The following is a 24,577-nucleotide window of genomic DNA, read 5'->3' on the forward strand; positions in this document are numbered from 1 at the left end:
ATCCAAGTATATGGCTAGGTTTTTATCTAACTGTTCTGCCCCCTTTTATAGTGTAATGTTTCCTGCAAAAATTCTGCATTTCTACATTTGGCTGTTTGAGTGTCCTCTTGGTGAACTGTTCTTTGTTCTCAGGACTTGTTGGCCTGATATTGCAAATGTCCTGGCAGTTACTAGGTTTGATTTAGGAAGTCTAGATGTTTCCGCAGGTCTTTTGATCCTTAATATAGTCGACATAAATACTTCAAAATCAAAGCAGTTAAGAAAGCATTCCAGGGAACCTTTCTGCAAGACTTGATATAGAGTTTTTCTGTGCCCAGTTTGCCTGGTTAACTGGTTTAAATCAGTTTCTATCTGATCAAATTCAGATACCTCTGTTCTACATAGCCACATATTTTTCAGGCAATGGAGCAGAAAGTGGACTTGAAAGATGTCATGCATCTAGTCTGAAAATAAAGATCTATGGTAGGTCAGATAACCATTTCCTCCTAAGAGTACCTATTCTTCTCCTTTGGCCAGAAATGGAGCCCATGGTGACAAGGTCAGGATCCTCATGATGAGGATTCAGCTGATGTTAAGTAACAGAAATCTCAGTTTTCATGTCCCTGTATTCTTGTTGGTTACTTATGTGGAGGTCAAACCTGAGGCTGTAGTTTCACTGTGCAGTAAATCCAGCTTTAGGGCTCCTACGGCTGGATGAAAAGCACTGAGGCCATGAAATGTAAAATGCTGACTGCTATAAAACTCACTGTCAATTCAAATTTGTTCAAAATCTTCCAAAGCCTCCCAGCGCCAGATTTAAATTTTTATTGCCAGGTCAAGTATCAGCAGTCTTCCTATGGCTGGCATAAAGCTGACCTGTAAATGTGCACTCTGGCTAATTCAGCAGAAGCATAACTCTGTGCCCAGATCTGATTTGTACCACTGGGTAATCCAGAATAAAACGTGTTTCCTACTTTCCTGAAGGATTTCGGACCTCAGAGCATTACAGCAAAACCATCTTTCAGCAATAGCGTGTCCTTTAATGAAAAACTGCAATTCAGTTCCAAGGTGTTTTTTTCCCATTGTTACTTTTTTTGTTATTAGTTTCTGACTAAGAAGTAGGAAAAATGAAAGCTGCACTTGAATAGCAATTAGTAAATGAATGTCTTTTTCTGGTAGTGCATTTATTTCTCTGGTGATGAAATGCCCAGATGACGTTAGGAAAACAAGTACGATGCCTACATCTATATATAAAAAGATTAACTGTATATGTCAAACATAACCTTTAAAGCAATTATAAAGTGATCTCACTCAGGGGATGAAAAGAATTTTTGAAATAACAGTATGTGTTTTTCTGGAGGTTTAGGCTGAAAATGCCAAAGGCTTTATCCTGGAGGATTTTGTCTTGGCTGTTTGCACAAATCACCTTTTAAAAATCGGTAATGGGACATTTTAATGACCCTCTCTATTTCCTTTTCCCCCTATGAGAAAGTATTATTGAAGCTCTTTACATCATCCCTTTGAGGACAATATAGGAAGAAAAAGCTCAGCTTGTCAGAAAAAAAGAAAAAAGTTTATTGCTTATGCAATGAATATCCAGATATGCTTTTTGACAGTTCCAGCTTAACTTATTTAAAGAAAATACTCTTATTCTTCCTTAAAGGGATAGCTGTATGAGGAGTGGCTGAGGTCTCTTGGTCTCTCCAGCCTGCAGAAGAGGAGGCTGAGGGGAGACCTCATTACAGTTACAACTTCCTTGTGAGGGGGAGAAGAGAAGCAGACACTGGTCTTTTCTCTGTGGTGACCACTGGCAGAACCCAAGGGAATGGCCTGAAGTTGTGTCAGGGGAGGTTTAGGTTGGATATTAGATTAGAAAAAGGTTCTTCCCCCAGAGGGTGGTTGGGCACTAGAAGAGGCTCCCCAGGGAAGTGGTCACAGCACCAAGCCTGACAGAGTTCAAGAGGAGTTTGGATGATACTCTCAGGCACATGGTGTGACTCTTGGAGGTGGTCCTGCGCAGAGCCAGGAGTTGGACTCGATGATTCTTGTGGATCCCTTCCAACTCAGCATATTCTGTGATTCTGTGATAAGCAATCATTTAAGACAGCTTTTTTGCTTCCTTAAGAAAACCTAAAAGAAGCAGCCTCTCTTCACCTACAGCACCTATGTTTAACTTGGTATTTTGAACTGAAAGGCTGGAGATGAAGAAAGTAAATGCGTTACTTTCTGAGCCAAAACTAAAAACTTTCGCTGAGGAAGGGAGAAGAAGATAACCAGTTTATTTATGTGGGTGATATTTCAGTCTTTGAGAGCACATCTTATGTGAGCGTGCTGGGTGGAAAAAGGGCAAGGTAAAAGCTGATTTTTCTGGCTGTAAATACTCCAGGGATGAAGGTAAGAAGAGCTGATAACCACCAAGAAGAGCAGAGAGCTGCAGCAGTTACATGTCTGTGGGTATAAAATTTCAGGAATACATTTAAGCTGTAACACAGACCATTTCCAACTATGTGGTGTGCTGGGACAGCTTTCCAACAGAGTAACAGAGATGTAAATCTTCCTTATTTCTAGTTAAAATTTGATGAGTTTTATTGAGTAGAGAGTGAAAAAGTTGCTGTGGTATCTGGGGTCCAGCTTTGATGGTGCCCAGCAGGATCTTTGGCTGGTAGCAGCTGCTCTGCTCACTGGGTGGTGGTGGCACATCTTTGGACGGAGGCAGGCACCTGGGCTGGGCAGGCTGCAGCCGAGCAAAGTGGCTTGTTGGTTTGTGGTTGGACAGAAAGGAGTGGTAATTGGCTGTTGGTATGGATGGGTAAGAGGGGACCTAATTTTTTTTTAAAGGTTTTTGCATCAGCTTCTTTTTGACCCTCTGAGAGCATCTGGCCCAAAAGCTTCACTTTGTGCAAAGGACGGTGCCTGTCTTGTGCCGTGAGTTGGCTTTGGGTACAATCCAGGGGCTCCTGCAGCAGTGGAGGGTAAGCCTGAGCCCTTAAACCAATACTCAGCACTGTGAGAGTCTTTCTAAAGTGATATCCCATGAAGGGTGATCCCCTTTGTGGGTCCTCCTCAAACTGAGTGGCCACTCTGTCTCTGCACCATCATGACCCTACTACTTGAACAGGACTAATACTTTCTATATTGCACTCAGTATATTAATTGAGATTTCCCACCCCAGAATCTTCCCAGATGAGATGTTCTATACCTGTAAACATCCTATCCACAAAATCTTAGTTCACTTACTTTATCCTTGAAAAAAAAATCTCAGTGGACCACACTTACTGAGATATAGGTAATATGGCAGATATAATCACCAGATAGTGTGAATTGGCAGTCTCAGAAGGATTCAGAGCAACCAGGACAAAATCTCTTTGGAGGAAAGTTGTCACCAGGAACAGGGACTCCTGTTACCAGGACAAGGGACTTTGGGCCTACTGGGCTACCTATTCCCAGTTCTGCCTTGGTTTACTGCAGGCAATTCTAGGCAATGCCAGGGTGGGCATAAAGTTAGAGTATTTTGTACATAGATCTTGTACTTGATGCAAGGTAGTGAGGTGGTTTGGCAGGTCTGTCACCTACAGAAAGTAGCAAGGTGGTGATGACTTCGTTAAAATTTTCTCACCTGTGTCTTGAATCTATTTTGGTGGAAATCAAGGGTAAAAATAAATTTCTTCTTAGAGTTTTCCATTTTTATCAGGCAGATCTATTTTTTCCCCTGATGAACAGCTTGTCACCTTTCTATTTTCTGCTTCTGTTGGCACTGGACACCTGAGCTGCTCTTCTCACCAGTGCAGAGGTGTTCAGCTCAGTGCTGCGCTGTCTGTTTCTTCTGGGAGGAGTATTTCCTACTTATGCTTGTCTGGAGTCATTTTTCCAAAGCCAGAAGGTTTTGTTTGAGAAAATCAAATCCCTTGAAAGTACTGTATAATTATCTACATGATTAATTTAAGTGTCTGCCATGGCTCTGCAGTGAGCTCGGGGGCGTAGACAGGCAACCCGCGGCGTATCAACGCCTGCAGTTTTTCCTGTGGGGAGCAGGAATGGGGTTTTGAAGGCTGCCTGCCCCCGGCAGCATGGAGGGGGCTGTCATCCACTATCTCCAGAGGGATATGTGTGCATGGAGGGGAAGAGCCCTCCAGCAATGTGGCTAAATGAATGATGGATGAGTTTGCATGGAATGCAGATGCCTTTGAACGCTTCAACCAGCCAACTGCAGGATTGAAGCTGAAGTCAACATCAGGTTGTGCCCTTGGCCAATGTTGAGAGGAGATTTGGAGACTGGAGTTAGAACTTTCAGCTGCTTTCAAGGAGCCCCAAGTTCTCCAGGCTGGAGACTGGGGCAGTGCTTTTGGTCTGGGGATAGTTTGAAAAGGACAGCCTGTAACATGTCCACCCAATGTCAAAATTGGTAACCAGCTGAGAGCAAAACTCCTTAAGTTATTAGGTCAAAAAAGGCCTCAAAGGATGATCTGGTCTGATCTTCTCTGGAGCTTAAATGGTTTTGAACCTTGTGTGGTTACTGAGAACTATACTGATGTTTGCTGATGAAGTAACGATAAGGATGTCATTGTCATAACTTAGTGGATGTTACCCATTAAATGACCACTCACTGTGCTCTTGCTAAGATGATGTTGAAGGAAAAAAGTAAGAGAGATTGAAATGGAGAGATCTACTCTCTCCCACAGCCCAAGAGAGATTGGCTCTAGTCATTGGTCATGGCAGATATTTGTCCAGCCCTCTGCAGCTACCATGAGTGATGGAGACTCCAGCCACTCTAGACAGTGTTCTGCAGTGCTTTGATATTCTTTATCCTTATGTTACCTAACCATTAACCTAAACCTATCTTGATATGGTTTGCACCCATTACTCCACCATGGGCAAGCAGAATAGACTGTTTTTCTCCTCCTGGTCACTCTAGGGCATTTTAAAGTACACGAGGACCTGTAACTTGTGCTCTCACCCCCCACCTGCAATGCCTTCTCTGTTTTGGACTAGCAGGTCCTAATTTCTTGAGTATTTCCTAGTAAGTCACACTTTCAAGACTGGCAGAGCTCTGCTCCAACTGGGCAGTTTTGCTGCTGAGACCTTCCCAGCCCTGCATGAAGCTACAGAGATATTTCACATGCCTCGTAGGCTTTGTCCCTGTTGACACATCCTTGGACAATGACCCTTTTACTTCCCCAACAGCAAGACTTTATTGATGGGAATGATTCCCTAGAAACTCTGGAAGTGTTCAAGGCCAGGCTGGATGGGACTCCAAGCAACCTGGTCTAGTGAAAGGTTTCCCTGCCCATGGCAGTGTGGTTGGAACTGGATTTCCTTCTAACCCGAGCCATTCTGTGATTCTATAGTTCTGTGAAACTCCACATCTTTTCCCAGAGACTTGCCACCTATCTAAGCCAACCTATCTAAGTGTGGTTTTCCTCTTGTAGTACTCTGCTTTTATCCTTGCTGAACTTCATCCTAATTTTTAGAGAATGTTTTTCTGATTTTTCCCAAGATATTTTAGATGCTAATCCCGTTCTCCAGTGTGTCTGCAGACACTCCCAGCTTTGTGTAATCTGCAGATTTAATATGTGTACTCTCTTTCCTTGTCCAGGTCACTAATGAATGTGCTGAGCAGAACTAGATCCAGCAGAGTTCCACTCACAGTGTCCTTCTGTTTTCACAGAATGTCATTAATAACTACTCCCTGGGTATGGATTTATGGTAGTCTCATTTAATCATGTTTCCTTAGTTTGTTTATGAGAAAGTTGTTTGAGACAGTGACAAAAGCTATAATAAAGCCCAGATAAATGACATCCAACAACTTCTCCATTATGAAATTAATTTGATTTTATATTACTTTTTTCTTGTCTCTCCTGTATCTACTTCTTATATTTTTGTTCTCTTCCACATACATGCAGACTGCTTCTTTGTTTGACTTAGAGTTTTTAAAATGATTGAACATAGACTACTGAGTGATGTAGCATTCTTCTGCTGCTTCTCTTTCTACCCTTAAAGACAGACACTGCACTTGCCGTTGTCCTTCCTTCTGGCACCTTACCTGCCTGAGTTCTCACAAGTGACCAGCAGGGAGGTATCTGAGACGGTTTCGGCTGATTTTGTAGGGAATTTAAAAGGTGGTTTGTCCTACTCTGCTGGACAAAATACTTGACTTGGACAGAGGACGGATCTCACCCTGGAACAGGCCGAGAAGAGGATAGTGTACGTCTGTACTGATATTGTGTCGCATTGTATACTAATCCTCTGTACATAGGTGGCAATTTTAACAAGGACTAAAGCAAAAAGCAAACCAGTGTTGCCTTTTTCAGTGTCATTTTTCAATAACTTTCTCTCTGAGCAACACTTTTTCAGACTGTCTTTGTGGTATTAATATGCATATAAAGAGTAATTTTTTTTCTTATTTTTCATCTTCTCCAAGTTTTATTTCATTTTTATGCCCTGATGTTTCTATTATTTTTGCCTATGTGTTCACACTATGTTTTTTAACTCCTGCTCGGTAACCTTTTAGTGTTCTTTCTTCTTGTCTTTGAGGAAAATGAAAAGCTCGTGATGCTGCCAAGTCTTCTGATCCTTCTGCATTGAGATGCTATTGTGCCTGTGCCTTTTAAGCACAAAATATTGTTTCTTCGAGGAACTACAGCTCACCTTGATTTCTTTTTCCTTTAAACTCTTCTGCATGAATTCTTACCTAGTAGGGTTTTTTAATGTACTGAAGCCAATAATTTCTGTTTTGCTGTCCCCTATCTCTTGATTTTACAGGCATTCTTACATGAGTTTCTTTCCACCTTCTTGCCCCCAATGTATCCCTCTCTGGAGGCACTTCCTTCCTTGACCTATCTGTTATGTGAGAATGTTGTTCTGAAGGCACCAGGAGCCTCTGTCTCATACTGCTCTCCTTTCCTAGCAGATATCTCATGATTGTACTCTCCTGTTGCCATTGAGTCAGTTGTATCAGGTTCTTTGTTTAGGGTTTGTTTTGTTTGTGGTTTTTTCACTTTTATTATTAACCAGATAATTTAGCAGTTCTTCCTCCCTCTGTGTTCTGGACCTCAGAGCAAGTATATAGATCATCCTCAGTATGTCAAGAGTGCCTCTGCGTTTTCTTTTTTGGTTCATATATAAGCCATGCATCTTTAGATTGGTATTCCAGATCGAGGTCTTACTACAGCAAGTTCCAGTTATGTCACTTAAATCATCACTTTTGTCTTAAATTAAATCTGAGATCTTAAATAAGACCTAAGTTCTGTGTTAAAAAATATATTCACCAGTGTTGCATTAAATATCTAAGAGGCGCGGAGGATTTAAGGCTATTTCATGGTCAATCTGTGTCTCTATTACCACCTCTTCTTTTTAGACCTGTGCTAACTCAGAAGTGCCTCTCACTAGGCAGTGGGCCATTTCCTCCATCCCCAAGCTGATGCCCATCCTTTTTGAGCTGTTGGTGTAGCATCACCCTGCTGGTGAAGATGATGGTGTCCTAGGAGGACCACATGTGGTCCCGATCTGTTGTCCTTCCCTGAGCTTTCTTGGGGTTACTCCTGTCCGTCTAAGTAGTGCCATGCAGCCAGGGAGGTGGCAGAAATTTGGATACAGTTTCTGGGCAGCAACATTTTGCAAGAGCCTCCCTTTACACTCATACTCTTGGCGTTACAAGGTCCTTCTACAGCTCTTCTGCCAGAGCCAAGCCTTGCGTACACATCTGCAAGAGCAGGCCTGAAGGCTGCAAGCTCAAAGCTGCTGCTTTCTCCTGCCTTCCTGGTGCACAGCTCACTGAGCAGCATCCGCTGCTAGAAAATAAATTCCTGAAAGAATCCAGTCAACCAGACTTGACTCGCGTCAGGGTTTTTTCTTGTTTCACAGATCCTAATGATCATGAAAAAAACCCCTTTCTCACCCTCTTGCTTGCTAACCCCCAGCTCTCACTGCTTCCTGGTTGTTTGTGTGCCTCACTCTCAGAAGTGCAGGAAATTGGGGAATTCACCTGCCCAACTCTTGTCCCAGGAGACCGGGTAGTCGCCTCCCTTAGATGCTTTATGGGGTTGATTCAGTCTGCTGTAAGCCACTGCTGCCAGTAAGAGGAGGGAGCCCATTGATGTCCTCACCCTTCATGTATGCTGCTGCCCATCCCTCGTGCAGCTTGGTGGGGAGGTAAGTCAGAGACGTGACCAGTTTAAGACTATCTCAGCCCAAAATCACTGGCATGGAGGAGGCAGAGCTGCCTCCAGCAGGGGCATCAGCCACGTTCAGTCACTGGTGAGACTGAAGTATTGCGCTTTGCCCTTTCAGCAGTCCTTGGAATGGGTTTGGCTGGAGTGTCTCCTCTGCTTCGCTAAGAGCCCTGGAGTTGTGGCAGGAGCATCCGCTCGGCTCTCCAATTCCCATTTTACCGGGAAGGTCAGGAGCTAATGGTGACCTTTTATTCCCTTGCTGAGGAGAGCAGCTGGTGCCCTCAAGTGGCAAATCGCAGAAGGAGAGCGGCCCGGCCTGAGAGCCGGCGTTGGGGTGCTGGGCTGGGGCTGTTGAACGCCTGCAGTGGTTTTGGCACTTCTAACCATGCTGTTTACCCCTTGCAGGACAAGACGGTGTGGTGATCGTGGCAGGAAGGACACTTTGTTCCCAGCGGAGTGGGGACCCCGACGGCAGGCATACCTGGACAGCCAGAGACACTCCCCATTGCTTCAGCCACTAACAGGCTGTGCTGTGTACACCAAACATCCTACCTTGACTGTGCTTTTGGTCAGCCAGAACCCAACCCCCCCCACCCCCCAAAAAAAATCTCCCTAAGATTAAATGGAGTTTGCTTTGAATCTGCAGCCCCACTCCAGCATGTCCACAGGGGCTGCAGGGGACCACGGCAGACGACCAGGGAGCCGACTGGGGCCGGAGCTGATGCCGTGAGGGGATGCACGGGGACAGCGATGCCCATCACACAGGACAACGCAGGGGTCTTCCTCCCCCTCCTGTGCCAGTGGCTGCAGAACAGCCGTCGGGAGGGGGCCGAGGGAGCCGAGCAGCAGCTCTGCCGCTCGGCCGTCCAGAAACTGAGTGAGTACATCCAGCTCAACTTCTCTGTGGATGAGAGCACACTGCAGCCAGGGAGCTGTGGGACTCTGGATACAGAGATCTGCACCATGTACCTGGCCCAGGAGATGCGAAAAAACGAGGTTCTAGGTTTGAGCTTTGGGAATATCCCTGCCCTGGGGGACTATGGGGAGAAGCGTCGGGTAGGAAAGAAGAGGAAGGGGCATAAGGGGCCTGTGCTTGACGTTGGGTGCATCTGGGTGACGGACTTGAAGAAAAACAGCCCGGCCGGGAAGTGTGGGAGAGTGCGCCTGAAAGACGAGATCCTCTCTCTGAACGGCCAGCTGATGGTCGGCGTGGATGTCACGGGAGCAAGGTAAGAGGGGAAAAGCAGCCACCAGCAGCTGTCTCTTGTGGCACATGCTGCAAGTCATCAGCTGGTGCTGATGAAAGTCCAGGAGCAGATGTTTTGGCCTCTGCTTTCCAGCCCCTGAGAGAGCTCTGAGTTCATTCTTAAGGTCTGCAGAAAATAAGTAACGAGAGCAAATCGATAATTACCTTACATGTGCTACTCACACTTCCACTGGAAAATTTTCAGAGGTCATTGTGTCAAAAAATAGTATGTCGTAAGCATCAGAGGGGCTCCACTAAAACAGGAGTCTTCCTGAGTTTGTATAAAACTGTTTCCTTAAGTAAAAATGAACACAGATGCAGCAGCTCTGAAAGATATTTTTACAGGTGCTTCTTATTTTTGTTTGAAACATTTGAGTTGAGGGAAGCTTTTTTGACAGCTAAATGTTGTCTGAGACTTTTTCAAAGCAAGACATTTTTGTGTTTTCCACATTGGAACAACTTAATTTTAATAAATTCCCTTTGATTTTAATGCATTTGCTCTCTTCTGTTTCCTGTCCCAGAAAACTTGAAACCTTTAAGACTTCAAATCAGACATGAAGGTTTTTGCAATGATATAGATTATTTTTGTGGTGTTTTTGCAATTCAGCTACTCCATGCTGTAAATTTGTTATTGTCCCAGTCTTGCTCTTTGTGGGCTGGCAGACTTTCTCACATTTCTCTTTGCAAAGGCAAAAACCTTTCTCTGCTAATGATGTGGATGCAAATGTTCATTCATACCTGAGGTTGCAATGTACCTGAGAGCATGAAATCTTCCCCCTCTTGCCAAAGTGGGTTTATCTTGGGAATGGACAGTTTTGGAAACCAAGTGCTAGTGGAGTGCTCCCAACAGGCAGTGGATGTGGCAGGAGTTAGGGGTAACTATCACTCCCAGTTCTGCCATGTGACTGAATGAAAGCAGTGAGTCCTCAATCTGTGGGCACTGGGCAGCTCAACCCATCTGTGGTTTTATAGGTGTGAAAAAACCCTCCGTAATTCCTGACCTGTCATCAATGAATGTATAAATATTGCTACTGGGGCGGTATCAGTCAGTGGGTGCCTCTAAATTCAAGAGGGTTTGTGGCAGAAAGCAGTTAGTTTGCTGTTTCCCCTTTGCCAAATGTCACTGTTCCTAAATCCAAGGAATCCAATACAGTGCATAAGAGCAGCACAACACGTGGAGGAGCTGGTTGTGGGTATCACTCATCTACCTCTCCTTGCTTGGAAAGCTGAATCTGACTTCTTTTAAGACAAGTTATTTATTTAAATTCCACCTGATTTCCATGTAAACAGCAGAAACAGGTTGATTATTGCTGAACTTATTTCTTTTTTTTTTTCTTTCTTTTGATTTAGAGAAACATTATGTGGTAATAAAATCATCAAAGCTCTTTGCTTAACAGCGTATTATTACATTAGAGAGGAATAATGTAGGTGGTGTCATTTTTGGTGATGTTAGTGATTTAGGGAAAATTACTGCTCTCTTTAGACTCAGAAAATTGTGTGTGTCTATCAAACACAATTACAGGGAAATGAGCTGTATTGGAGTATGGAATAAAGGTTAGTCAAAACTCTGTCTATTTATTTATCTTCTGTCTATACAACTGTATCTCTAAACCACATGGGTTATGTTCCCCGAGACAACAACTTCCTATGTATATTGGAACTACTCTACTCTTTTTGGCTCTTACTCATTTACTGGAGGGAGGCTCTTAGTATTTCTGCAGATGACAGATGAATCCTTCATTTCTTGAGCATAACTGAATGGGGCTTCATTGAGCAAGTCCTGGGAGAATTGCAAAAGAATTATTTTGTCATGAATATCATTCAGTTTGAAATATTTCGTTATGAATTTCATCAAGCATAGCTGCAGTGCTTGGACACAGCTACCATATACATCTAATCTTAAAAGTCAGCGCTAAATACGTTTCCAAAGTCAAACTATTTTTAAAGAAAGCAGAGTAAGATACATTACCAGTGTTGACAGTGTGGTAGAAACATGAGATATGATTATAATTTAGTCATTGAGAAAACCCAACCACTGCTTTAAAATACCATGTTTCTCATTGCCAAAAATGACCAAACATTGCCATGTGTGGGAATACAGTCAGAGAACAGGAGGACTTCTTTTTAACCCACAAACTGGAGCTTCTTCCCAAAAATGAACCGAGGAATGTTTTGGCAGCCATACCTTTGCACAGTGTTTCTTAGTCTCTCCTCTTCAGCCAGTGTCCTGGGCAGAGTTGCTAGGACTCCTGAGCACAAGATGTGGCATGCCAAATGTCAGGAAAACCAGTTTATTCTCAAAGATACTGCGAAAGTCCTTCAGGAATCAGGTCTGCAATGGAGAGGGAGTTTCAACTGACACTGCTAAAGGTGAAGCTTTTACTTTACCTGAAGTTGATGGTTTTCAGCAGAGCCAAGGTCTTTCCTGAATGTTTCCTGCTACTGCATATTACATGTACATGCTCCAGGATAGCTGAAACTATGATGGTAATGTTCTGTTCCCCCTAACAGGTCAGTGGTATTAGTAGTTGTGTGGTATGTGGACATTCTAAACACAGTACTGCTTCTCTGTATGTGCTCACAGCTGATTACAGAGCACAGTTCAGAATGTCTAACAAAATCACAGGTGTCAAAGTGTGCATAGCACTTTGTGCTGCTTTCTGTGGCAGTCAATAACAGTCCTGGGCTTTGCTAGATGAAATCTTGAGGTTCTTTGTCAAAAAAGTTCTTGCTGGTGCTGGAAACACAACATACTGTCCCTGGCTGTAATTAGAGACAAATTCTGCTGTGAACAGCAGTCTTCAGGAGGGTGATCTTCTTCTTTATCCCCTTGGGAGCCCTGCACACAAGGAGCAGATCTGTGCCTGCAGAGCAGTACAACTGCTGTGACAGTGGGAGCAGGGTACAGGGACTTTTCCTGTGTCTGAGAAACGCTGCTCAAAAATCTGACAGTGTGGTTGGAAAACTTGTTTCAGCAGAGCACTCCTTTCAAGGCACTTTTTTATCGAGATCCCCCTTACTCAGAAGTTTGAATGGCAGGATTTTTTAAAATAGATTGCTTTGCTCCTCCAATAGAAGTATTTTCTTGTTGGGAAGAACGTTCTTCCTCTCCAGATGTTGTCACTATTTGATATTCAAGTGCAGTGCTCCGGTTTTGCATTTTCCATGGGGCGCTGCTTCCTGCCCTGCTGTGGTGAGACACTGTCACTGCCTCAGGAGGCTGGATGTCCTCGCCATGGCTACTTTGTTCCTGCACTGGCAGCCGTGCTTGTCTCTGGAGCATCGACAAGATTTTGTTGCATCCTGTTATTCAGCAGTGTGTTCAAAATGCTTCCATGTGCCCTGAATGGCTTGTGGAGATAATATGTATGGGAACAAGGATCAGTGAATCAGTGGGGGCCCTCAGGTTAAGTTTTGGGTAACAAACCCATTTTTTAGTAGGGTCAGGTCTTAAGGTGTGTTATGGTGGAAGGGGAGGATTTCAGGTTTCTGTGCCTCTGATGGGATTGTGTTTCTCTTGAAATTTTGGGGGATTTAATTTCTGCTTGGCAGTTCAATCTCCTTTATACATAATTTTTATTATGGAAAAATCACCCCAAGAAAACTATCTGTGGTCATTGCAGAAAGCTTTGTCTCACTGCACTCCACCTCCCAGGCATGTCAGGTTGCATGGATTGATTGGTCTGTTTTACTGTTTCCTCACCTCCTTCCTAAATTTAGCAAATGTGCTGCCAACACAAAGTGCTGCTCAGTGTAAGCAGCTGCCTTGCCTGGTGTTAGTAGGGCCTTGATTATGTTCATAAGAAAATATTTTTGTTTTATTAGGAAAACAAATGGAAATTTATCCTGTCCCTTTGCCCTTGGCCAAGGGGCAAACTTGTCTGTGGGAGCTCCTTGTTAAAATATTAACAGCACTGACTACACAGAGAAAAACAAATACAGTGATCCTGGAGACTGTAGCCTCCAAACACAAGCTCAGGGAATAGATTTCTCATAACTGACCTAAAAAATGCCCCCAACCTGTTGTGGTATTGAATTAATTTCCTTTTTTATATCATATTACCAATCTTCATGCTGCTAAGTGATGGATCAGGGCACAGAGGCTGAGACCTGGGGCTTGTTATCACGGACAAGGATGAGAAGCCGATGCTGACATGCCCTCCGAGCTGCCTGGTGCGTGAGTCCTGAGGATGGAAAACAAGCAGCATGCAGGGATTTTGGCAGAGGGTTTTCTCCTCCAGTTGAGCTGCTGTGAGCTGGGATACAGCAAATGAGTGCTCAACTTGTGCAAAATGAGAGAAAGCCTATGGATGTCTAATGTTTCCCAGGCACAGCCCAAGTCTTTCTGTGCTCCTGAAGTCTGGCTGCTGTATTTTACACTGATAATGGATATAAATACTCCTCCTTGATTTTGGATATAAATTCCTCTGCTTTTCCCCCTTCCCCACCCTTAAAATATTGCAGGACTAAGAAACTAAGAAGTTGTTTTTCTTCCCTTCTTTTATGTCTCCCAGAAAGGTATGAGCAGACTTAGCCACACGTGTTGAGAAATAAATTGCTCTGAAGAAATGAGCTTTATTCCAAATCCTCTCTTAAGAGCCAAAGTCTTAAGCAGAAGGTCACTAATCCCCAGACTCAGCAGAGATCATTTAGCTTGTTTGTCCTCTTTGCTTTGCTAATCTGAGTGTGTGTTCGCTCAGTTTCCCCTCCTCACCCTCCTGTTCCTGCCGTTCCTCTCCATCTCTCCATGCCAAGCCCAGCACCTGCAGAAGCAAAACTTGTAGCCATAGTCATTTGCAGCATTCCATCACTACAGCTGCCTCCTCAACAGACTCCCCAGACCCCTCATCCTCCTCAGATTTGCATCTCATTTACGTTCTTGCTTAGCGCAGTTTTATCTAACACCTATGAAAAATGATGGAAAGACTTCCATTGATTTAAACAGCTCATGTCCCATATGTGTTTGTGTGTTTGTGCCAAAATTTTGGGAATAATATGCTTGCCATTGCCTTCTATGCACTACTGCCACTGAACAACAGAGCTGTCCTCTCTTGGTAGGAAACGTGATCCCCAGGAGCATACATGTGTAAGTAGGCAACATCCCCAGGGTCATCTGCTGAAATTGCTCCCAGTCCTGTCTCTGCACGCTTGCTTTTCAGAGGGATTGCATCAGGCTTGGGCAGAGAGGTTGGTGGTGTTGCCTTAGGAGATGTAAAATTTCCAGAGGGTATAAGAGAGTTGTCCTATGCTTTTTTTTTTCGTGCTTTGGTTTTGTTCTATCGAGCTGTGAGCGCTCTGATTAGAAGGCTGTACCTTGCTGCCAAATGTGTGGCTGTGCATCTACATTTAATTTGCTGTTCTGACCACACTGTAATTACAAGAGAACCAGCCCGGTGTTTGGGAGGGAGCTCTGCCCTCTCCACTCATCCACTGTGGGAACATCTTGTTTTGGTGAATTAGCCTTGTGACTTGTCATTTACCCTGATACCAAAGTGCCAGCAAGATCCCTTTTCCATCCTGAGTGGGATTTTCAGCCTCACACACAGCAAGCATCCTATACTCTCAGGTCATCTAGAAGCACAGTCAGGATGCAGCAGAACATGGCTAATTGGCAAACTGCTGGAATATGCAGAATAGATTCACTTTTTCCTACTGCCCAGCCAACAAACAGGTGAGACCTTCAGCTACAGCAGCAATTTTCACCACCTCTCCAACATTGCATTTACTAGCACAGAACAGTGTTTTAGCCATCAATAATTATAAATACAGATGTTCAAAAACACAAGCAAGGAACATTTCATGCCCCTTATTCTTACTCCTTCTATAATGCTTGTGCCCTTACACACCAATTTGCAGTGTGCAGTCATTCACAGCATCTCTTCTAATCTGTAAATGTAAATTTCTCTTTATATTCTGGGAGTCCAAAGTTTTGCACAAAGAAAGCTGTGGGCTAAAGACTGATTTCCGTGAGACAGAAGCTCTGAGCGATGCAAGAGGAGGAGGCAACTGGAGCCAGGTTACTGAGAGGTTGTAATTTCCAGCCTGTACTGACTGATGTGCTATGAGTTTCAGAAAGGCACAGCTTCTTCAGTCCTTATTGAAATTTTTTTTTTCTCATAGGATTGGGCTAAGCAAGCAGCATTTCCCTTCTCCAATGGGTTTTGGGGCTGCTCCGCAAGCAGATCTTGATCATATCTTCTTGCCACCTCATGTACCTTTGGGTGTGATGGTTGCTGTCCTGGACATGTACTAGAACTGAACTGTGACCCTCCAAAGCTAAAAGCATTAACAGTGATGGCAGCTTAAAACCCAATTATCCTCTGTTACTGGGAATCAGGCCTGGATTGGGAAGGACAGGAGCAGGGAGGCTTGAAAGACGATGAACAGGAGACAGTTCCACAGGTAGAGGCTCAACAACAACCTCAGAGAGATGATTTGTCAGCATGAACCTGCCATCTACGGACATAAGTGACAGGATAAATATAAGAAATGTAGGTATGACCAGAAAAGAGGCAGGTGTGTAACTGAGAGAGCAGCAGAGACAGCTGCTGCAGTGGATGGCTTTGGGGATGGGTTTTTTTTTAACGTGGAAAACTCATTGCTTATTTTAGGTGATGTGACACTTGCCTCCAGCTCTAAGCAGTATCACATGCTCCTTGAAACTTATTTTTCTGTCTCCTTTTTATCAGATGTGGGCTAAGAGGGGAAGGGTGTATGTATCAATTGCAGACTCTGCAGCATCACTCACTGTACTTGCTGCTTTCTCTGGGTAAAGTTTATGATGCTCAGCAAGATCAACTGGGCCTCAAATGGGAAACACTTTTAACAGACCAGTACCAGTGAAAAGATAAGTTGTCAGGCATTGCCACAAAATTTGGGGCTGTTCAGGAAGACTTGCTACCTGCCAAGGCAGGACAAGAGTAGGGCAAATGTGATTATTACCAGCAGACTTCACTCTAGAGCATCCAAGTTTCAGGAAGCCCAGCCACACTGAAGCCTCTTTAACAAGACTGTGAGAAACTGGAGGTGGAAAATGGATTCAGGCTTTTTCAAAATAAAACCAAATAGTTGGAATGTGACTGAAGGAGATTATTGTTTCTGTTGATGCCTAAGACTCTTTTCTATTGTTTAAAAAGGTGTCAAGGTCTGTTTTTTCCCCTTCTCCATAGCAAGTATTATAGATAACGAGATGATCTTCTAAAAAAACACCAACAACGGGCAAAACAAATAATTGATTAATAATGCAATAACTTTGACTGTGTTTCCTAGTCCATTACATGATCACTAGAATGGGTTCAGGCTAGCAGAGTAACTATTTGATGTAACAAAAGTCAGTGAAGATCAGTGTCTCTTTGTGCTGCTATAATTGAAGAATTACTAAGTGTTTGACAATTTTTCATAGCCTGGGTTATTTTTATTCCAGTAGTGAAGAGGAAAACATAGACATGGTAACCAGTAAACTTCGTGTTACCATATATATGAATACAGAGCCCAGATGAGGAAAATAGACTGGAGGTTGAGGAGTTCCTTCTTGAAAACTCGTGGATGACAAATGGACCCAAACCAGTGCGTGATGTTCTCACTGAAAATCGTTTCTAACAAACACTAATTGTTCTGCTGAAAACAACATTCCATGTTTTCATCTGTAGTAGGGTTGCACTAAAACAGATTTTTTTCTCGGTTTCCTCTAGAGGGCAATGTCATATAAATATTTTAAGCAATTTTGGGGTTCTGTCAACTGGGAATTTAGCCTGTCTCATCTAAGAATTTTTAATACAGTAGTGAAAAGTGTTTCTTTACGTGCTTTTAGAATGTGTACATACATAATATACTCTGTTTCTTAGGCTTGTTCAGAGCAGTATCTAATCCCTTTAAGGAGCACAGAAATGCACTTTGGGCAGATTTGCCTATGCTGGCATGCAGAGAGGAAACTGCTGCTGAAGACCTGACTCCCTTCTCTACCTGTGCAACTTCAAGGACTTCCAGTGGCTACTCCTTATGTAACAGTTGTAAAAAAGATATAATCCAGTCCTCTAAGAATGAAGTTACCATCTGCTATAGTTTATGTTGGTACCTGGAACTTCAGAGCAGAGGATAACTCTAAATACCAAGTCTGAGTGGTTCATAGGACCTAGGAAACAGAAGCGTATGTGTTACTATTTATTTCCCTAAAAATTTATGTGTTCCCAAGTTTGTTAACCATATTGCTTGTTTGATGGCTGTTAGTAACAATGCAATTTTCAAATTAATTGTCCACATAAACAGCTGCTAAAATTGGTATGAATCAAAGGTGGCCACTCTGGACCTTAATTTAACTTAAAGGATATTTTATATATACTATAGTATATATATATATATATATATATATTTCTATACTGTAGTATAGAAATGGCAAATATAGACAAAGGCTGTTTTATTTTCCTTAAAGCTCAGGTGTGTAATTTGAAACACATTTCCATGGGTATAAAATTCTTTGGTTTTTGCCTGTATCATTACCTTCCTCCCTTCTCCCAAGCTGACATTACTAAAAGGGAAATTTGCTCTTGACATTCCAACATGAAAACGGCTTTAGGAAAATCCTTTTAGAATTTAGTCTCCTTTCCCCTCCTGATGGTCACTAGTTCTTTGGAGAATCATTATAATGGCCTTATTGGATTAACTTCCAAATCTCATACATTTACTAAATTTGTGGGTTATAATTCTTTGTAAAATATTTTTTCCAAAGAAATAGTGGGCAATCTGCAGTTGCCAGGGTCTCTAAATGAATAAACCTGTTTGTTTGTTTTTCCCCAAACAGGAAAAGCAATTATTTTAAGTAAAACACTTATTCCCAAAAGTGCTCTATTTGAAAACAATGGCCTGTGAATAAAAAAGGCAATAGTTGCATTGGCTTCAAAGACAGCAGACATTAGGCAGCAAAGCAAGATTTGCCCTCTTCTTTTGAGTAACAGCATCTCTAAGAAAAATCTGAGGACACAGCTTTTCTGCAGCTTTTACAAGCTTAAATAGGTGATAATTGCTTTTTAATTACTGCTGCTGGCCAGGAAGGACTTTTTCCTAAACTATGTCTTAACAGAAATATGATAAGCAGTTGGTACATCTTAAATTCCTGAGAAAAATTTTTAGAGAAACTAGTGGAAACTAATTATTCATAGTTTCATTTCTCATGCTGCATCAGAAGCTTCGTGCTTGAGCCATATATTCATCACCACCTTGGTTTAGGGATTGTGTTTAGATCTCACTGTTTCTAAATTAGCTATCAGCTTAATGCTTAATCATGGGGATTATTCTTTGCCTTTGGCTGGAAGGAGCTATGTTTGGGGCTGTAGGTGTGTGGGGAGGTTGATTCGCCCTGATCCGGGATCTCTGTACATTGGTAGCCCAGGGAATCTCACGCTTGCCTGGCTGCAGGTCCTGAAGGAACCACCAAGGTTCACAATTTTGTCTCCTCCTGCTCACTCTTTCTTCCTTCCTTGCTGGTGAGTGGTCTGCAGTGCAGCTTTCTTGCTGCTATGCCCAAGGCCTCTGACAACTCCATAACACTGTGGGTTTCGGTGGAATTGCTTCCCACTTCCCTGCAATTTGCCTTCCAAATTTCCTCCTGCCACTCCATATCTGTCCCAGCAATACACAAAATAGTCTCCTCTCTGATCTGCTTTTCTATCATGGCCTGCATTTGAAAAGTAAGCAGTATATACAGCAGAGCAGAAAATTATTTAGTAATCTAGCCAGTTTCATCAGGATGAACTGTGTGGTTAAAATAAATCGGATTTCAAGAATTCAGCAGTTATGCTGTGGAGAAAGAAATAATAGTTTAAAAAAGTGTACAGATGCCAAATGGATTAGAACTTAATGGCTGGTGTGTAGAATTCAAAATCAACAACGATTTACTACAAGGCTCTGCTTTAAATATATAAATGGACTCTCAATAGTGGATGAGGAAGGCAGAATCTTAGTGCTTTATGAGAATCATTTTGTGACTCAAATGTTTTCTCCGATGACCTGCGATTCAAATTAGAAACCATGGAAATTAATTTAAGGGGCATCATCATTAAAAAAAAAAAAAGTCATTCAAGTTAGTAGAGAAGTAAACATCTGTCTTGAGAGAGGTAGATATAAGAGCTTCAAAACAAGAGGTAAACAACAAGAGGGTAGAAAAAATTTAGGATGGAAGAAGGACTTAGAAATTCATTAATTCTGGCTTGCTGAATAATAATCATAAGTGTTTTGTCTAATATGTAATTAAATTAGATATTATCTGTTAAAACTGTTCAGCCTGCTCTAATAACCAAGGAAACCAATCCTGAGTCCAGGTGTTAGCTCCCACACTCCCTAAGGTTTTCCTGACCTTGGGGATATTCTCTCATTTAATGATAGTATCAATAATAGTATTAAAGAATAGGGGAAGGCATGTTCTCCTCTTTTATATAATCTTCAACATGTACAGCAGCACACCTGGGACCTGCTGCCCATGTCCTACATTAAAGGAGTCATGTGTGACTTGGCAAAGCCAAGATCTCTAGATTAAAAAATGTCAGATACCATGCTATATACCAAACCATAAGCTGCTGCAAGAATCTAGCATGAGCCCAATGTAAAGAACTAGTTTAAATTCCATGTAAAGTTTTGACTCCCTCACATTTTAGTGGCATTTACTACTTCCTTGTAGCTCATGCTGTTCTCTGCAGCAAGCCCATGCTGGTTCCGTCTTTACCTTCCATTTCTCTTCTGCATGCTTCTACTTTAAATCATTGATGTGTAAGTTATTTTTGCATAAACTGTGTATGACTTAGAGCTATGTGTCTGCCTCCCATCAGGGTCTTACAGCCTAATGGATAGCACGTGTGGACTTAAAAAGTGTTGGGTCCTGGTCAAGCCTTTTCCCCACACTGTGAACAAGTCATGGCCCCAGTGACAGGGAGGTGATGACAGCAGCTCTCATTTCTGCAGGTGCTTGAGATCTCGGGGGGAAAAGCACTTTATTAAATGCTGTGTTTTACAGTGGAGTATTTCTTTCCAGGTACTTGCCTGTCTGTTGGAGGGTTATAAAGACAGAGCAGCTTCATAAGGGCTAAAGTTCTTTGAAATACCTGTTTCTGCAGAAGTACATTTGAGCAATACAAATAAGCCCTAGCTTAGGAGATACCTGCTTGGTTATGAATTTAGCTATTATCCAGTCTTCCTAAGTGTCTCCAAGAGGCGTCAGTGTACACAAGTGAGACTTTACCTGTGGAGTTTTCCTGGAATAATGACAGAATGGAAAGATTGAATTCTGTTTTTCTGAGCCCTTGAAGCCAAAAGCCTGTCCTTTTCTGCGCCTAGTGCTAGCTTTGTGGAAAAAAAAAAAAATAAAATACAGCCTTGTTTTTGTCATGGTGCTCTAGCCAACACACAGCTGAAGTCTGATGTCTGATTTCCAGATACGGTATTTGAGATTTGTTGTGAAGTGAGAAGGTCCAAAGCCAAGCCTGCTGGAGCTGCCAGTTTTCTGGTCGGAGTGCTTGCTCAAGTTTATAAAGCTTTGCATATTATACCCTCACTGTGTTGTCTTTTAGAGCTGAAAGAATGCAAAAGTCTAGCAGGGCAGCTTTGGACAAGGGAATGTGTATTTATTGGGGAAAATGGGGCTTTATTGGGGAAAATGTGATGAAATGGCTTCCTATTCAACACAACTCTTATTTGGTGACAACTTCCTTGCAAGTACAAATAGACTTATTGGGAAACTGAGGAGGAATCAGTATCAAAGATATAAGCATGTGAGAAAAAGAAAAACAGGATGAAATATAACCATATAATTCATTTCATGGCTGCCTGGACACATACTGGGAACAGTCTGGTAATGCTGGGGGCATCCCCCTACCCCAGCCCCCAAACATTACCCTCTCTCATGCTCACTTCACACATGTCCTTATCCTATGGTCCCCAGTTTGCCAGTCATGGATCCCAGGGGCAATGTGCAGGAGTGGTGTAGCAGTTCCAGGTGCACACAGAGAGAGGAGGTTTGTGCTGCTGTTCATGTTGTCCAGGGCATTCTGTTTCTGCAGCTCAGTTCCCGAGGCTCCTTTTCTGAGGACTAACTCGGTGCAGGGAATGGGACCAAAAAGTGAACATGAGGTCAGGCTGAGAGTTTCCATCTTGGTCACATTTTGCTACCTGCTCTTTCAGTGGCATTCACCAAAGTCGCCTGAAAATTGTGTCCTGGAGAAATAACTTGATTGAATATTTAAGTTTTAAACTTAGCATTGCTCTTATTTTCCCCCAAGTCACCTGCATATTAGAACTTTTAACCTTTAGATTGTGCCAACTGATCAAATGTTCCTGTGTGGTTATTAAAGTTTGATTTTTTTTTTTCCCTTTCAAATGATAGCAAAATCTGCTCCTGACTTGTGAGGAAGGCTTGAGACCTTACCAAATGAAAGCCTGAAACCACGGGAGAGCATTTGTTGCTCACACAACATACTCCTCTTTAAGTACAATCTAAAGGCAAATTATTTTTCATCCCTTGTTAAATGGATAAATAATCATTGAAAGGGAAGGAGGTGTCTCCCAAATGTTAGGAGATAGAGGAGCAGTTCCTCATTTTCATAAGGGTAAGCAGTATGGCAGGGAAAATTGATTAACTAAAAAGGTGACTCTTGGTTTATGTAAAAGGAAAAATGGGCCTGCAGGATGCTCAGATATGATCAGCTACCACAGACTGGTCCAAAAGAAAACATTAAACCTCAAAGAAATTAACACTAAGCTAAGGAAAAATCATAAATCTTCAATCCAACATGATAAAGAAATAGCCTAGGGAAAAAATTCAAACCAGATCAGAAATTCAAGAAAGATTCTGCCCATGGAGCTCATAGGCACAGTGTCTGAGATCTGCAATCAGTACCAGATGCTACTGATGCGGTGTGGAGCCTGTAACAAAGACATGCTGGACCCATTCAGCCCAAGCAGGAAGCCTTGCAGATTAAATTTGTATTAGTTGGAGCCTGTAGATTGCTTTAGCAAGCAAAATTGAGCCTGGGTGTTAAGATGATCTGGATCAAGAAATCCAAATTAGGTTTCCTCCTTAAAGAGGAACGAGCACATTTTGGCACCACTTTTTCATAACGGTTTTAGAAAGAAAATATTTGGAAACAGATGCAGTAAGTTTCTGTATATTAAATCCAGTCTGTGAAATGAAACTACTCTCTCTGACTGCACAAAACAGTCAGAAGACTCCTGGAACAAAATCCTGCCTAAATTTCATGTATGTTTTAAGGAAGACTCTTGAAACATTAATGAGTGGCGAGTGGATGGCACATTCTGACATGTGCTGGGAAGTATGCACAGATGAAATGCAGGATGGTTTGCAACGTTTAAAAAGCAAACAAGATATGGGCTTCCACTTTGAATATCATAAGGATCACAGCATATTACATTAATGGAGGCTATTCTAGCATGGAATGAAAGCCACATTTGGAACAATCTCTGCAGCTCTGGTTTAGGACACTGGGGAGAGTAATATAAAATGACTCCAGGGTGGAGCACAGGTTGCTGGAGGGAGCAGCCACTGTTGTAACCTACATTATTTTGTAGTTAAAGAGAAGGGAAAAATGTTGCTTTGGTAGGAAATCCTAGTGAGCAGGCACATATGGGCAGTGAATTTCCCAAGGGGGAGTTAACCTCTGAACTGAAAGCTTGTGTAGCCCTATGTGCTATACAAGTCCCACTAGCTGCCAGTGCAAGTGGTGCCTAAGCATCCCACTGGGTGTTTGCAGAGGGGTAAAACACTCTGTTCCTTTGGCTGCTCTGAAAATGCACCATGCCAGAGCTCGCGTTACTCCCGGGGGGAGGTGTGTTTGAGTGTTGGTGTGCTCCCGGCAGCCTTCCTCAGCCAGAGGGGTGGGCCTTGCCAGCATCATTGTGCAGTTGAGGTCATGGCTGGGGCTACGAACTGGCACCAGCCTTCCTCTGCCTGGCCCTTCCATCTCTCATCTTTACCTTATGCTTAATCTCCCTTGTGCTTTTTCTGGGATGTGTGGTCACGTTCCATTTTGCGTCATGGCTAAATCACTTCCAAATACTGCAAGTGGGGGAAGGTAGGGGGAGCACCTGGAGGCACCATCCTGGAGTAGATTGATAGCAGCATCTTGATGGGTTTGCTGATCTCTTGTCCAAATTAATTTTCTCTGGTAGTTTTGGATATCCCAGCATGAGACCTGGACAACTGCAGGTGTGCAGAACCCTCCCAACCTGCAGCAGTGCCTTGCTGCCTCCAGCTTGGGGTTGGCAGGTCTGATGTAGATTTTTCCCCTATCTTTTGACCCCTTGGGTTTGTAATGAGATGTACATCGCGTGCTGTGTGTAGAGAGTCTTGTTGCTGGAAGACTCAGACTGCTGTTCTCGCGCAAAGAAAACAAGCCCCGCTGTCAGCTGCATTCCCCTAGGCTGCTGAGCACCCCGTGCAACATTTTACACTCAGCAGAGCTTAGCAGAGTTAAAAATAGTTCTTGTTGTCAAAATATTTCTTGGTAGTTAAAACGTCCTTAGGATACTTCGTGAAATGGTAACCTTTGGACCAACCGGGGTAAGGAAAAATCAGAACATGGTTTTTAACGCCACAAAAAAAAAAAAAAAAGTTCATCTTAATTGTGCAATATGGGAGAAAGGTTAAGAGCAGAGAAAACTGGCATCACCTAGGGGAGGGAAAGAATGGAATTTAAACAGAGATCTAAGAGTGAGTACATAATGTAAGATATTATATCTTTTTTAAGTATTTTTTCCTTCAGTGCTTGAAATTTTATCTGGGAGAAAATGTCTGACTCAGAGTAGTGCATGAAGGTCTTGCTGGGAGTCTTTGAATTCAAGGAAGGGTAAAACCTGGCCTTTCACTTTTAATTTGATTTGAAAGGGTAATTAAAATTCTAAATTTGGCTCCCAAGTTATAATTTCTAAAAACAAGCTTAGATAAGTGTTTCCACCCTAGGAAAAAAACACCCTCAGTGATAAAGGATTGCTTTGAGCAAATGCACGTTCCTGTGTGGAGTCTCAGACCTGGGTCATACACTGTAAATAAGTGAATGTATTAAGTGAACAGAAATTTAAATTAACAGAGGGCATTACTGAGAGAAATGCATACAATAAATAGGGAGTGAGTTGTGAAAGATGGCTTGATGATTTTTTCATTTTAATAACTGTAGCCAGAGTTAAA

The 24,577-nt window shown here is 42.6% G+C and overlaps 1 protein-coding gene across 3 annotated transcripts in view; it reads left to right on the forward strand.

The window, feature by feature from the left end:
- Positions 1 to 8,578: 8,578 nt before the first annotated feature.
- The window catches only part of PDZD2 (PDZ domain containing 2), a 139,522-nt gene continuing 123,523 nt past the window's right edge, over positions 8,579 to 24,577 (forward strand). For 2 of the 3 annotated variants that reach the window (XM_051804701.1, XM_051804703.1), the window contains exon 1: positions 8,777 to 9,376. In XM_051804701.1, the coding sequence (XP_051660661.1) occupies positions 8,898 to 9,376 (479 nt within the window). In that variant the 5' untranslated portion in view covers positions 8,777 to 8,897. Of the gene's footprint in view, positions 9,377 to 24,577 lie in introns of all 3 variants that reach the window. The other variant, XM_051804702.1, reaches the window with a different exon arrangement.

The sequence above is a fragment of the Manacus candei genome, unplaced genomic scaffold (genome assembly GCF_025592945.1).
Source record: "Manacus candei isolate 608988 ecotype Guabito, Panama unplaced genomic scaffold, ASM2559294v1 h1tg000061l, whole genome shotgun sequence".
NCBI classification, from domain to species: domain Eukaryota; kingdom Metazoa; phylum Chordata; class Aves; order Passeriformes; family Pipridae; genus Manacus; species Manacus candei.